This window comes from Lithobates pipiens, unplaced genomic scaffold (genome assembly GCF_037356315.1).
Source record: "Lithobates pipiens isolate NorthernLeopardFrog02 unplaced genomic scaffold, aLitPip1_a1.2 Scaffold_19, whole genome shotgun sequence".
Lineage (NCBI taxonomy): Eukaryota > Metazoa > Chordata > Amphibia > Anura > Ranidae > Lithobates > Lithobates pipiens.
Window position 1 is genome coordinate 588,491,850 of NW_027507764.1, and position 14,932 is coordinate 588,506,781.

General features: G+C 52.0%; 1 protein-coding gene across 3 annotated transcripts in view; it reads right to left on the bottom strand.

Annotated features, from left to right (window-relative positions):
- Nucleotides 1–1,501: 1,501 nt before the first annotated feature.
- The window catches only part of SETD2 (SET domain containing 2, histone lysine methyltransferase), a 155,673-nt gene continuing 142,242 nt past the window's right edge, over nt 1,502–14,932 (bottom strand). For all 3 annotated transcript variants that reach the window (XM_077493544.1, XM_077493545.1, XM_077493543.1), the window contains 3 exons: nt 10,914–10,994; nt 6,620–6,721; nt 1,502–2,466 (listed from right to left, as the gene is read on the bottom strand). In XM_077493544.1, coding sequence (XP_077349670.1) covers nt 2,305–2,466; nt 6,620–6,721; nt 10,914–10,994 — 345 coding nt within the window. In that variant the 3' untranslated portion in view covers nt 1,502–2,304. The remainder of the gene's footprint in view (nt 2,467–6,619; nt 6,722–10,913; nt 10,995–14,932) is intronic.

The following is a 14,932-nucleotide window of genomic DNA, read 5'->3' on the forward strand; positions in this document are numbered from 1 at the left end:
CACCAGCTCTCCATAGTGCCCCAACCACCAATAGTGTCTTACAGTTCCCCCAGCTCCCATAGTAGTTCACAATGCCCCCAGACCCCCCCCCTCCCCCATCTGGTTAAAACCACCAGCTCTCCATAGTGCCCCAACCACCAATAGTGTCCTACAGTGCCTCCCAGCTCCCATAGTGGTCCACAATGCCCCCAGCCCCCCTCCCCCATCTGGTTAAAACCACCAGCTCTCCATTGTGCCCCAACTGTCAAAAGTGTCCTAAAGTACCTCCCTCCCAGCTCCCATAGTGGCCCACAATGCCCCTTCAGAGCCCTCAGCCTCCCACACTGCCCCTCCAATCCCAACCTGCTGTTAAAACCACCAGCTCTCCATAGTGCCCCAACCAGCAATGTTGTTCTACAGTACCTTCCGGCTCCCATAGTAGTCCACAATGCCCCCCCCCCCATCTGGTTAAAACCACCAGCTCTCCATAGTGCCCCAACTGCCAATAGTGTCCTACATTGCCTCCCTCCCAGCTCCCACAGTGGCCCACAATGCCCCTTGAGAGCCCTCAGCCTCCCACACTGCAGCTCCAGCCCCGACCTGCTGTTAAAACCACCAGCTCTCCATAGTGCCCCAACCACCAATAGTGTTCCACAGTGCCTCCCGGCTCCCATAGTAGTCCACAATGCCCCCCCATCTGGTTAAAACCACCAGCTCTCCATAGTGCCACAACTGCCAATAGTGTCCCACAGTGCCTCCCAGCTCCCATATTAGTCCACAATGCCAACCCCCCCCCCCCAATCTGGTTAAAACCACAAGCTCTCCATAGTGCCCCAACTGCCAATAGTGTCCTACAGTACCTCCCAGCTCCCATAGTGGTCCACAATGCCCCCCCCCCCACCTGGTTAAAACCACCAGCTCTCCATAGTGCCCCAACTGCCAATAGTTTCCTACAGTGCCTCCCTCCCAGCTCCCATAGTGGCCCACAATGCCCCCTGAGAGCCCTCAGCCTCTCACACTGCCCCTCCAACCCTGACCTGCTGTTAAAACCCCCAGCTCTCCATAGTGCCCCAACCTCCAGTTGTGTTCCACAGTGCCTCCCAGCTCCCATATTAGTCCACAATGCCACCCCCTCATCTGGTTAAAACCACCAGCTCTCCATAGTGCCCCAACTTCCAATAGTGTCCCACAGTGCCTCCCAGCTCCCGTAGTAGTCCACAATGCCCCCCTAGGCCCCGAGAGCCCTCAGCCTCAATGGATTTTCCTGCCACAATTCGAGACTCCTTTCCTGTGGCTGTAAATATATAAAAAAAAAAAAAAACCTCTGACCTCACCCCAATAAATCAAAATACGGGACTCCGCACAATGAATTTACACTGCGGACTCCATAAATATATTCAACTTTTTTTTTTTTTTTTTAAAACCATATAACAGCACGGGCAGAGGAGATGTACATTAAAAGGGTCATGTACACATCTTACATCTTTTGCCATCGAAAATAGAAAAATACAGAACCAAACAAAAATACCAACAGTTATTTGCCGCGATCCTCCCAATTTCTCTGTAGGCAAATCGTATTTTATTCTCTTTTTTTTTCTTTTATACATAAAAAATTCTGTAAAAATTTTGAAGTAAAACGATAATAAGCGGTAAAATAAAAACCAAAAAAAACAAACTGAAACCAGCAATGCACAAAGCTGCCAATGGGCGGGGAAGAAAAAAAAAAAATATGCAGAAATGGCAAAAAAAAAAAAAAAAACAGCAATAATTATAAAAAAATACCCAAATATCTAGATAAACACAATTAGCTGTGAGTCGTTTTGGATATTTACAGTATGAAAATTCATCATGGTTAACAAAACAGCACTCATGAAAAGGGGGGGGGGGGAAAGAACGCCTGACTGCAGGTGAAGGATGATGAAACAAAAATATATAACATTATATTCACATCTGTTAAAATATAATACACGTCTGTACGGGTGGAGGAGGGGAGGGGGAGGGTCATAATCCCCCCCAAAAAAAAAAAAACAGGGAGTTCCACAATTTATTGCGCTGTACAGGAAAAAAAAAAACGCATGTCGACGTGACAGAGAAGCGAGCGAGGAAGCGCGATTTCAGAAACTGTCCGCGGAGCTTGCGCTCGTCGTCGCCTTCTGCAGTCCGAGGGTTATGGGAAATTTAGTACTCGGGTCCAATAAAGTATTACGGCGCCCGCCCCCGGGGAGGGGGGGTTTGGGTCGGGACGTTGTGCGAGCGATCTCCTCGCTTGTCGCGGGGCAGGGCGTTAATGCTCAAGTCGCTGGGTAAAGGACGGCAGAGCGGCAGCTATTCCATCTCCACGTCCTCTTTGGGTTTGTAGACGGAGCCGAACTTCTGCATGTACTTCTTGATGTACTCCTTGGTTTTGTGTTTGACGTTCTCGTTGCAGTCCAGATCCTCCGGGTTCTTGCAGTACTTCAGCTCCTTGTTCATGACGCCGTGCGTCAGCTGTTGGGAAGAGGTGGGAGGGATGAATTACTGCACAGTGTAAAAGTGTACTGAAAAAATACAGGATTCTGATTGGCTGTATGTTACCCCAGGAATTAAAGAAGAACTCCAGGTATGGATATATTTATACATCGTTACATTGTTCCAGCTTGGACCAACACTGTATATACCATACCTGTGGGATACTTCTAGAACATCCTTCACTAAATGGTGCACCACAGTCCACTCTGGACCACCAGCCCACCATTCTGCTGCGCTGGATCCTCACCAAGTTGCAGGTTTTGGTTGCTAGGACTGCCGGCATCATAGCAACCAATGATGTCATGTGTGTGCCCCACCCCTGCAACACGCTTTTCCTCCCAGCTCTCGCCCCTTCTGCCAGGTTGTAATTGACTCTACTGATGTATGGGGGCACCCTGGTGGGGAGCACCCATTGCAACGGGGCACCCTGGTGGGGAGCACCCCGTGCAACGAGGCACCCTGGTGGGGAGCACCCCGTGCAACGAGGCACCCTGGTGGGGAGCACCCCGTGCAACGAGGCACCCTGGTGGGGAGCACCCCGTGCAACGAGGCACCCTGGTGGGGAGCACCCCGATGCAACGGGGCTCCCTGGTGGGGAGCACCCCGATGCAACGGGGCTCCCTGGTGGGGAGCACCCCGATGCAACGAGGCACCCTGGAGGGCAGCATCCCCAATGCAACGAGGCACCCTGGAGGGCAGCACCCCCAATGCAACGGGGCACCCTGGAGGGCAGCACCCCCAATGCAACGGGGCACCCTGGAGGGCAGCACCCCCAATGCAACGGGGCACTCTGGAGGGCAGCACCCCCAATGCAACGGGGCACCCTGGAGGGCAGCACCCCCAATGCTACGGGGCACCCTGGAGGGGACACCCTGATGGGGACACCCCCCGATGCAACGGGGCACCCTAATGGGGACACCCCCCGATGCAACGGGGCACCCTAATGGGGACCCCCCAATGCAACGGGGCACCCTAATGGGGACACTCCCAATGCAACGGGGCACTCCCAATGCAACGGGGCACCCTAATGGGGACACTCCCAATGCAACGGGGCACCCTAATGGGGACACTCCCAATGCAACGGGGCACCCTAATGGGGACACTCCCAATGCAACGGGGCACCCTAATGGGGACACTCCCAATGCAACGGGGCACTCCCAATGCAACGGGGCACCCTAATGGGGACACTCCCAATGCAACGGGGCACCCTAATGGGGACACTCCCAATGCAACGGGGCACCCTAATGGGGACACTCCCAATGCAACGGGGCACCCTAATGGGGACACTCCCAATGCAACGGGGCACCCTAATGTGGACACTCCCAATGCAAAGGGGCACCCTAATGTGGACACTCCCAATGCAAAGGGGCACCCTAATGGGGACACCCCCAATGCAGTGGGGCACCCTGATGTTCTATTTTTTTTAATTTTTTTTTTACTTGCAATGTTGATGTGACTGCCCTACTTTTAGGTTTTATTAAAGAGAGAGAGTCGGACCTCAGCTGGAAGAAAGTTTTAGCAACCGGACCTCCCTAAATTTTAATTTCCCCCTGCCCTATAAGCTGCAATTCACTGAAGAAGACGCCACTATTACAGAGATCTCCACAGGCTTCCGGATGCCCTGCAAACATGGAAGTCACCCACTCGGCACGGGCACCAGAGATCTCTTTGCATTCTCTAAATGGACAAGGTGGAGTCACCTCCCAGTCTCTCCACCTCCTCCAATCAGAGAATGCAAGTAGATCTCCGAATGGTGCCTGTGCTGAGCAGGTCATTATGTGTGGTGCTATTCTTGGGTTTTGGCTTCATCTCCCAATAGCGAATCTACAGGAGGATTACCTCTCCTTGTGTCCGGACAAGACATTGCAGAAGATTGCCGAGTGATAGACACCAACATTGTGTTGGCAAAAGGTTTTGGACACCTGGTGGTCACACCTATACGAGTTGGCTGGACATTCCATTCCAAAACGATGGATATTCCATAATCTGGGTATAAAGGAGAGTCTTCCTTTTACAACTATATCAGCCTCCTTCTTCTGGAGAGGCTTTCCTCAAGATGATAGAGTGGGTGGTCTGTTGGATGAGAAGACCTGACCTACATTTGGTGTTCCAATTCACCCCAAAAGGTATCTCCTCCAGGTGCTCCAGCTTCCTTCCACAGTAAAGAAAAAAAACATGCCGGGGGGTTCAGAGTCCAGGAACGTAAGTGCCCTGCACAGGACCCACCCTACTCAACACATCTGGGATGAGTTGGAACACAAAAATGTAGGCCAGGTCGATGGGGCAGAATTCCTTCTGTTGACGCCAATGATGGGACACAATTCCTTCAGCTGACACCAAAGGGGCCCTATTCCCTTCACCGACATCGATGAGGCATTATTCCTCCCACTGATACCAATAATAGGGCACTATTCCTCCCACTGATACCAATAATAGGGCACTATTCTTCCCACTGATACCAATAGGGCACTATTAGTCCCACTGATACCAATAGGGCACTATTAGTCCCACTGATACCAATAATAGGGCACTATTCCTCACACTGATACCAATAATAGGGCACTATTCTTCCCACTGATACCAATAATAGGACACTATTCTTCCCGCTGATACCAATAATAGGGCACTATTCTTCCCACTGATACCAATAATAGGGCACTATTAGTCCCACTGATACCAATAATAGGGCACTATTAGTCCCACTGATACCAATAATAGGGCACTATTCCTCACACTGATACCAATAGGGCACTATTCTTCCCACTGATACCAATAATAGGGCACTATTAGTCCCACTGATACCAATAATAGGGCACTATTCCTCACACTGATACCAATAGGGCACTATTCCTCCCACTGATACCAATAATAGGGCACTATTCTTCCCACTGATACCAATAATAGGGCACTATTCCTCCCACTGATACCAATAATAGGGCACTATTCCTCCCACTGATACCAATAATAGGGCACTATTAGTCCCACTGATACCAATAATAGGGCACTATTCTTCCCACTGATACCAATAATAGGGCACTATTCCTCCCGCTGATACCAATAATAGGGCACTATTCCTCCCGCTGATACCAATAATAGGGCACTATTCTTCCCACTGATACCAATAATAGGGCACTATTCCTCCCGCTGATACCAATAATAGGGCACTATTCCTCCCGCTGATACCAATAATAGGGCACTATTCCTCCCGCTGATACCAATAATAGGGCACTATTCCTCCCACTGATACCAATAATAGGGCACTATTCTTCCCACTGATACCAATAATAGGGCACTATTCCTCCCGCTGATACCAATAATAGGGCAATATTAGTCCCACTGATACCAATAATAGGGCACTATTAGTCCCACTGATACCAATAATAGGGCACTATTCGTCCCGCTGATACCAATAGGGCACTATTCGTCCCGCTGATACCAATAGGGCACTATTCGTCCCGCTGACACCAATGATATGCCATTGTTTACGCCCACTGGATGCAAGAACATTTTCTACTCCCCCTGGCCACAGTCGGACCCCCCTGAAGTCTGAAGGACAGTAGACTGGCCCTTTGTTTAGAAGGTTTGGAGACCCCTGCCATAACATATAATATCCATAGTTTTGTAATAGAACGTCCAGCTATAAGTGTGACCACCAGATGTCCAAAATCTTTTACCTATTCAGCGTTGGTGTGTAGTTCTGGAAGCGGGTTATGGCGTTATGACTCCTTGCCTATGCAGAAATCAGGAATGATTGAAGGTTTTTGTGAACCTATCAGCAAATTTCCTCCAATGTTTCCTTTATTTGTCTCCTATACATTGATTTCGGCAGGGAAACGACGTGCTGCCGCTGATGGTTTTAAGTCTAAAATGCTAAAATATGAAGCTATGGTCACTTCCAGCAGAAGCATTGTGCTGTGCAGTTTGCCGACCACATGGCAAGATATGCAAGTTCTACAGCACAGAATTACCAGCATGGGGGGTGCAGCACTTTCCCATCTGAAACCATTCATTTTGTGCGCCAAATTACATAAAAAAAAAGCTGCAATTTCAACTGGAGCAGATGCTAAAAGGTCGATCATCTGCGGTGTTGTAGCTGTAGGCAGATCATTAGCCCATGGAACAATGTTCTAACCTTGCGGGCGAGGTGCTTGAAGTCCTCGGTGTTGTTAATCCGGCCAGTCTTACAATCCGGCTTCCTGTACGGGTTCAGGCACTGCACAATGAACTGCGACATCTACGCAGGAGAGAAGGCAGCAAATGTATCATGTATTATTTATATAACAGTGACAATTCACACAATGCTTTACACACACATCAGTCTACCCTCAAGGAGCGTACAATCTAGGGTCCCCATCTCACATACTCCCACAGGGCTTTTTTTTCAGTGGCGGAACTCCATTCCAGCAATGGCACTGTTCTTGCCACTTACTACTGTCACATGCATACACAGAAGCAGCGCTCAGCAGGCACAGTGCTCCTGTCCCGTACGTAGCCCACTCCTGAACCCCCGCCCCTCAGCGCGTAGCCCACTCCTGCACCCTGTACGCTACACACTCCTACAGGCTGCGCCCTGTACGCTACACACTCCTACAGGCTGCGCCCTGTACGCTACACACTCCTACAGGCTGCGCCCTGTACGCTACACACTCCTACAGGCTGCGCCCTGTACGCTACACACTCCTACAGGCTGCGCCCTGTACGCTACACACTCCTACAGGCTGCGCCCTGTACGCTACACACTCCTACAGGCTGCGCCCTGTACGCTACACACTCCTACAGGCTGCGCCCTGTACGCTACACACTCCTACAGGCTGCGCCCTGTACGCTACACACTCCTACAGGCTGCGCCCTGTACGCTACACACTCCTAAAGGCTGCGCCCTGTACACTACACACTCCTAAAGGCTGCGCCCCTGTACACTACACACTCCTAAAGGCTGCGCCCCTGTACACTACACACTCCTAAAGGCTGCGCCCTGTACACAACACACTCCTAAAGGCTGCGCCCTGTACACAACACACTCCTAAAGGATGCGCCCTGTACACAACACACTCCTAAAGGCTGCGCCCTGTACACTACACACTACTACAGGCTGCGCCCTGTACACTACACACTCCTACAGGCTGCGCCCTGTACACTACACACTCCTAAAGGCTGCGCCCTGTACACTACACACTCCTAAAGGCTGCGCCCTGTACACAACACACTCCTAAAGGCTGCGCCCTGTACACTACACACTCCTAAAGGCTGCGCCCTGTACACTACACACTCCTAAAGGCTGCGCCCTGTACACTACACACTCCTAAAGGCTGCGCCCTGTACACAACACATTCCTGAACTCTGCACGTAGCACATTACAATGGCCCTTTAAGAGCCTTTCACTGTTAATACAGTTTGGCCACACCCATCATTTAATGCAGTGCTCTCTTACCCCTGTGACTTCATCTAACTAACCTCACTCTAAACTGCCTGGTCTGGTGACTTGATGAAAATAGGGTAACAGGAGAGCTGTGTGTGGGGGGGTGAATAGGGTGGCAGAGAGGTATGGGGGGTGAATAGGGGTGTCAGAGAGGTGTGGGGGGGATAGGGGTGGCGGAGAATAGGCTTAGGGAAAAGTTCCGTGGGGGGGGCTGGGGAAATAGAATAGGGTTGGAGGATAGCTGTATTGGTGGTGGGGCAAAGCTGTTGAGAGGGGGAGTAAATCTGTACTGGGCGGAGCTGTACTGAAGAGGAAGAAGCTTGCGGAGGAATCTGTACTGGTGGAGGGGGATATCTGTACTGGTGGAGGGGGATATCTGTACTGGTGGAGGGGGATATCTGTACTGGGTGTAAAAAGTACTATATCAGTGAGGGGAAAGGGGGCAGAGAACTGTACTGCAAGAGATTTCGAATTCTGTATTTTTGTTTGTTTTGGGGGGGTTATATATAATGGGGGGAAAGCTGAACTGGGTTAGATGTAGTTTTTTTTTCCTCTTCCTTTTGTATTTCTCATGTACACTCATGACCCGTTAGAATTGTATTATTTATTTTTTTTGGTGCAATGACTGTGCCCTATGGTACGGTGTACACCGCAATTACGCTCAGTTCTGCCACACCTACAATTTTGAGTGACATGCAGCCATTTATTATTTTCCTTTAGTTGTCCAGAGCTGAACCTTACCCAGGAAAAAAGATCATCTATGACCCGGCTCTGTAAAAATCAGGAACAATGCCAATGCCTTAACAGGTAAATGCAGGATCGGGTAAACCCCAGTAACAGGTAAACCCCAGTAACTTTTTTGGGCGACATGCTTCCTGCACCGCAATTTGAGGTGTCATTAAAACGAATGGCATCTCAAATACGAGTCCCATGATTTGTCATTCACACATCGGTGCTTTCAAATCACGGGCAGATTCACGGAAAATCTGCCCGCAATTCAAAACGCTGTAGTGTGAATGCAGCTGAACAGGAAAACCCAGGAACAGGAAAACCCAGGAACAGGAAAACCCAGGAACAGGAAAACCCAGGAACAGGAAAACCCAGGAACAGGAAAACCCAGGAACAGGAAAACCCAGGAACAGGAAAACCCAGGAACAGGAAACCCCAGGAACAGGAAAACCCAGGAACAGGAAAACCCAGGAACAGGCACGGCCAGGAACAGGCACGGCCAGGAACAGCCAGGAACAGGCACAGCCAGGAACAGGCACGGCCAGGAACAGCCAGGAACAGGCACGGCCAGGAACAGGAACAGGCACAGCCAGGAACAGGAACAGGCACGGCCAGGAACAGGAACAGGCACGGCCAGGAACAGGAACAGGCACGGCCAGGAACAGGCACGGCCAGGAACAGGCACGGCCAGGAACAGGCACGGCCAGGAACAGGCACAGCCAGGAACAGGCACGGCCAGGAACAGCCAGGAACAGGCACGGCCAGGAACAGGAACAGGCACAGCCAGGAACAGGAACAGGCACGGCCAGGAACAGGAACAGGCACGGCCAGGAACAGGAACAGGCACGGCCAGGAACAGGAACAGGCACGGCCAGGAACAGGAACAGGCACGGCCAGGAACAGGCACGGCCAGGAACAGGCACGGCCAGGAACAGGCACGGCCAGGAACAGGCACGGCCAGGAACAGGCACGGCCAGGAACAGGCACGGCCAGGAACAGGCACGGCCAGGAACAGGCAAACCCAGGAACAGGCAAACCCAGGAACAGGCAAACCCAGGAACAGGCAAACCCAGGAACAGGCAAACCCAGGAACAGGCAAACCCAGGAACAGGCAAACCCAGGAACAGGCAAACCCAGGAACAGGCACGGCCAGGAACAGGCACGGCCAGGAACAGCCAGGAACAGGCACAGCCAGGAACAGGAACAGGCACAGCCAGGAACAGGCACGGCCAGGAACAGGAACAGGCACGGCCAGGAACAGGCACGGCCAGGAACAGGCACGGCCAGGAACAGGCAAACCCAGGAACAGGCACGGCCAGGAACAGGCACGGCCAGGAACAGGCACGGCCAGGAACAGGCACAGCCAGGAACAGGCACGGCCAGGAACAGCCAGGAACAGGCACGGCCAGGAACAGGAACAGGCACAGCCAGGAACAGGAACAGGCACGGCCAGGAACAGGAACAGGCACGGCCAGGAACAGGAACAGGCACGGCCAGGAACAGGAACAGGCACGGCCAGGAACAGGAACAGGCACGGCCAGGAACAGGCACGGCCAGGAACAGGCACGGCCAGGAACAGGCACGGCCAGGAACAGGCACGGCCAGGAACAGGCACGGCCAGGAACAGGCACGGCCAGGAACAGGCAAACCCAGGAACAGGCAAACCCAGGAACAGGCAAACCCAGGAACAGGCAAACCCAGGAACAGGCAAACCCAGGAACAGGCAAACCCAGGAACAGGCAAACCCAGGAACAGGCAAACCCAGGAACAGGCACGGCCAGGAACAGGCACGGCCAGGAACAGCCAGGAACAGGCACAGCCAGGAACAGGAACAGGCACAGCCAGGAACAGGCACGGCCAGGAACAGGAACAGGCACGGCCAGGAACAGGCACGGCCAGGAACAGGCACGGCCAGGAACAGGCAAACCCAGGAACAGGCACGGCCAGGAACAGGCACGGCCAGGAACAGGCACGGCCAGGAACAGGCACGGCCAGGAACAGGCACGGCCAGGAACAGGCAAACCCAGGAACAGGCAAACCCAGGAACAGGCAAACCCAGGAACAGGCAAACCCAGGAACAGGCAAACCCAGGAACAGGCAAACCCAGGAACAGGCAAACCCAGGAACAGGCAAACCCAGGAACAGGCAAACCCAGGACTCTGCGCTTCAAAAGGTTACAATTCTTTTGGTACATTGATAAAAAGAAGCTGAAGGAGCTCCCTATGATGATGGGATGGGAAGGTATGTGTCTGGTCTGGATGCGGCATGGTGTACCTACCTCCTTCCTGAAGACCTCTTTGCTCTTCTTGGCCAGCTCACTCGAAGTGTCCGCTTCAGCTGTTTTAGCCTTTTTGGAAGACTGAAAAATAAAGACCACATACACCGGTCACCGATTATGAAAGACAAATAAATATCTGACAAACATCAGGAATGTACAAAAAGTTTTCATACTCTGGAAGATACAATGTTAAGACAAAACCACATAACTAAAACCTGACCATTGAAAGCCCCATTGCCACTCCATTCCACCCCCCCCCCCCCACTAGACCTAGAAAAACAATTGCAACAATGTATAAAAATGACTCTACAAATGACATACAATGTAACTGGCTACCGCAGCTACATTGTAAAAAATAAAAAGTCCAGCGTTGATCAACTACCAAAAGAAAGTTCTGTGTGTGATAAAAATATATGAATTGTATTTGGGTACAGCGCTGCATGACCTCGCAATTACCAGTTAAAGTAGCGCAGTGCTGGCCTTGTCATGAAGGGGGAGGGGGGGGGGTTCTAGAGTGTCTGTGAAATCTATTAGAAGCTTTACTGGTCCTTTACGTAAATAAGAACTCTCTTGTAGGAACGCTTTTGTCGTCTTTAACTCGATCCCCTGTAGCAGATGGCTAAATGGACAGCGAGGGACAATATGGATTCCTGCGCCCTTTATGGGCGGCATGCTTCCTCCAGCTGCTGTATCCATCCAGATTCCTGAACGGCGGGATGCACACAGATACCTGGGAGATGTACAGGGAGCAGTGTGCTACGGAGGAGATTTATTGGAGGGGATCAGTGGGGGGTGAAGGAGCCTCAGCTGTCCCCGGGACGGAACTCACAATGGGGGGGGGGGGGGGGGCCAGGAGGCCCAAGAATGTCAATTATACTGGAATACCAGACAAGGGATCGACTTCACATAGACACACACACAATATCTCACAAAAGTAAGTACACCCCTCACATTTGTGTAAATCTTTTCTTCTATCTTTTCATGTGACAACACTGAAGAAATGACACTTGTCTACAATGTAAAGTAGTGAGTGTACAGCTTGTATAACAGTGTAAATTTCCTGTCCCCTCAAAATAACTCAACACACAGCCATTAATGTCTAAACCGCTGGCAACAAAAAAGTCAGTACACCCCTAAGTGAAAATCTCCAAATTGGGCCCAAAGTGTCAATATTTTGTGTGGCCGCCATTATTTTCCAGCACTGCCTTAACCCTCTTGGGCATGGAGGTCACCAGAGTTTCACAGGTCACCACTGGAGTCCTCTTCCCCTCCCCCATGATGACATCACGGAGCTGGTGGATGTTGGAGACCTTGCGCTCCTCCACCTTCCATCTGAGGATGTCCCACAGATGGTCAATAGGGTTTAGGTCTGGAGACATGCTTGGCCAGTCCATCATCTTCCCCCTCAGCTTCTTTAGCAAGGCAGTGGTGGTCTTGGAGGTGTGTTTGGGGTGGTTATTATGTTGGAATACTGCCCTGCGGTCCAGTCTCTGAAGGGAGGGGATCATGCTCTGCTTCAGTATGTCACAGTACATGTTGACATTCATGGTCCCCTCAATGATCTGTAGCCCCCCAGTGCCGGCAGCACTCATGCAGCCCCAGACCATGACACCCCCACCACCATGCCTGACTGTAGACAAGACACACTTGTCTTTGTCCTCCTCACCTGGTTGCCCCCACACACGCTTGTCACCATCTGACACCAAATACGTTTATCTTGGTCTCATCAGACCACAGGACATGGTTCCAGTAATCCATGTCCTTAGTCTGCTTGTCTTCAGCAAACTGTTTGTGGTCTTTCTTGTGCATCATCTTTAGAAGAGGCTTCCTTCTGGGAGGACAGCCATGCAGACCAATTTGATGCAGTGTGCGGCGTATGGTCTGAGTACTGACAGGCTGACCCCCCACCCCTACAACCTCTGTAGCAATGCTGGCAGCACTCACACGTCTATTTCCCAAAGACAACCTCTGGATATGACGCTGAGCACGTGACCTCAACATCTTTGGTCAACCATGGTGAGGCCTGTTCTGAGTGGAACCTGTCCTGTTATACCGCTGTATGGACTTGGCCACCGTGCTGCAGCTCAGTTTCAGGGTCTTGGCAATCTTCTTATAGCCTAGGCCATCTTTATGTAGAACAACAATTCTTTTTTTCAGATCCTCAGAGAGTTCTTTGCCATGAGGTGTTGAACTTCCAGTGACCAGTATGAGAGAGTGAGAGTGATAACACCAAATTTGGAATGGATGTAAAGCTACTCCCATCCTTTCTAAACTACTGAAATATTGGTTATCTAGAAAGATATACATGCCTCCTGCATGTATACTTATCTGTGAAATGTCTCCCCTCTGTCTGCTATGAGACCTGAAAAACTGCAGATTCTGTGGGTGGGTCTGTTTTCCAGGGCTCAGTGGGTGGAGTCGTGATGTCAGTAGACTCCCCGCCCACCTCTACACTCCCCTTATCAACATGCATTTTCTCCTGTGTATTTCTTACACTGAACTTCTGCTATGATCACCAACATCCAGTCAAAACCCAGAAAAGTACCCACATGACTTCAGAATGCCTTCGCTCCTGGCGTGCCACCACCTTGGAAGCCACTTCCTGTGGGTGGCACACCTTCATACATAGACAGGGCAGCTTGGCCCCGCCCCCTGCTCCAGGCCTCACAGGATTTTACTAACACCAATGGCTCCCGCTGCCTCAGGAAAGCCTATCAGAGAAGAGAGAGCCGCTACAGGAGGGCACAGCATTGGATCAAGTGTGGGCTCAGGTATGAGGGGGCGGGTATTACTACCTAAACATTTTTTACTTTTATACAGGGAATGCATGAAGGTAAAAAATGCTTAACCTTCAGAACCACTTTAATACTTTCCTTTTCTCTCATCGCCATACTGACATTTTTAAATAATATATTTCTGTTCTCATTACACACCTTATTTTGTAATCACCGGGTCTCTGTGCTTCCCTATGCCAAGCAGGCAGATCATGGTTGGTGTGAGGGGCCGGCAGGGGGATGTGTCAAGCAGGCAGATCATGGTTGGCAGGAGGGGTCGGCGGGGGGGGGGGGTGTGCCAAGCAGGCAGATCATGGCTGGTGGGAGGGGCCGGCAGGGGGGATGTGCCAAGCAGGCAGATCATGGCTGGTGGGAGGGGCCGGCAGGGGGGGGGGGGATGTGCCAAGCAGGCGGATCATAGCTGGTGGGAGGGGCTGGCAGGGGGGGGATGTGCCAAGCAGGCAGATCATGGCTGGCGGGAGGGGCCGGCAGGGGGATGTGCCAAGCAGGCAGATCATGGCTGGCGTGAGGGGCCGGCAGGGGGGATGTGCCAAGCAGGCAGATCATGGTTGGTGGGAGGGGTTGGCAGGGGGATGTGCCAAGCACACAGATCATGGCTGGTGGGAGGGGCCAGCAGGGGATGTGCCAAGCACACAGATCATGGCTGGTGGGAGGGGCCAGCAGGGGATGTGCCAAGCAGGGAGATCATGGGTGGTGGGAGGGGCCGGCAGGGGATGTGCCAAGCAGGGAGATCATGGGTGGTGGGAGGGGCCGGCAGGGGGATGTGCCAAGCACACAGATCATGGCTGGTGGGAGGGGCCAGCAGGGGATGTGCCAAGCAGGGAGATCATGGGTGGTGGGAGGGGCCGGCAGGGGATGTGCCAAGCAGGGAGATCATGGGTGGTGGGAGGGGCCGGCAGGGGGATGTGCCAAGCACACAGATCATGGCTGGTGGGAGGGGCCAGCAGGGGATGTGCCAAGCAGGCAGATCATGGCTGGTGGGAGGGGCCGGCGGGGGGTTGTACCAAGCAGGCAGATCATGGCTGGTGCAGAGCCCTCAGTCCTGATGCAAGCAGTAGGAAGTTACGCAAATATTAAAATTCCCTGATGGGCAAGGAGTGGGCGTTCCTATGCAGGATGCATTTGCATGCAAAATGACCACACGTGATGCTGAGCCCCCCAGAACTGAAATCCAATGAAAGAGGTGGAGCCAGGGACAGTCAAGGCTGGGGAGAAAAGCATTAG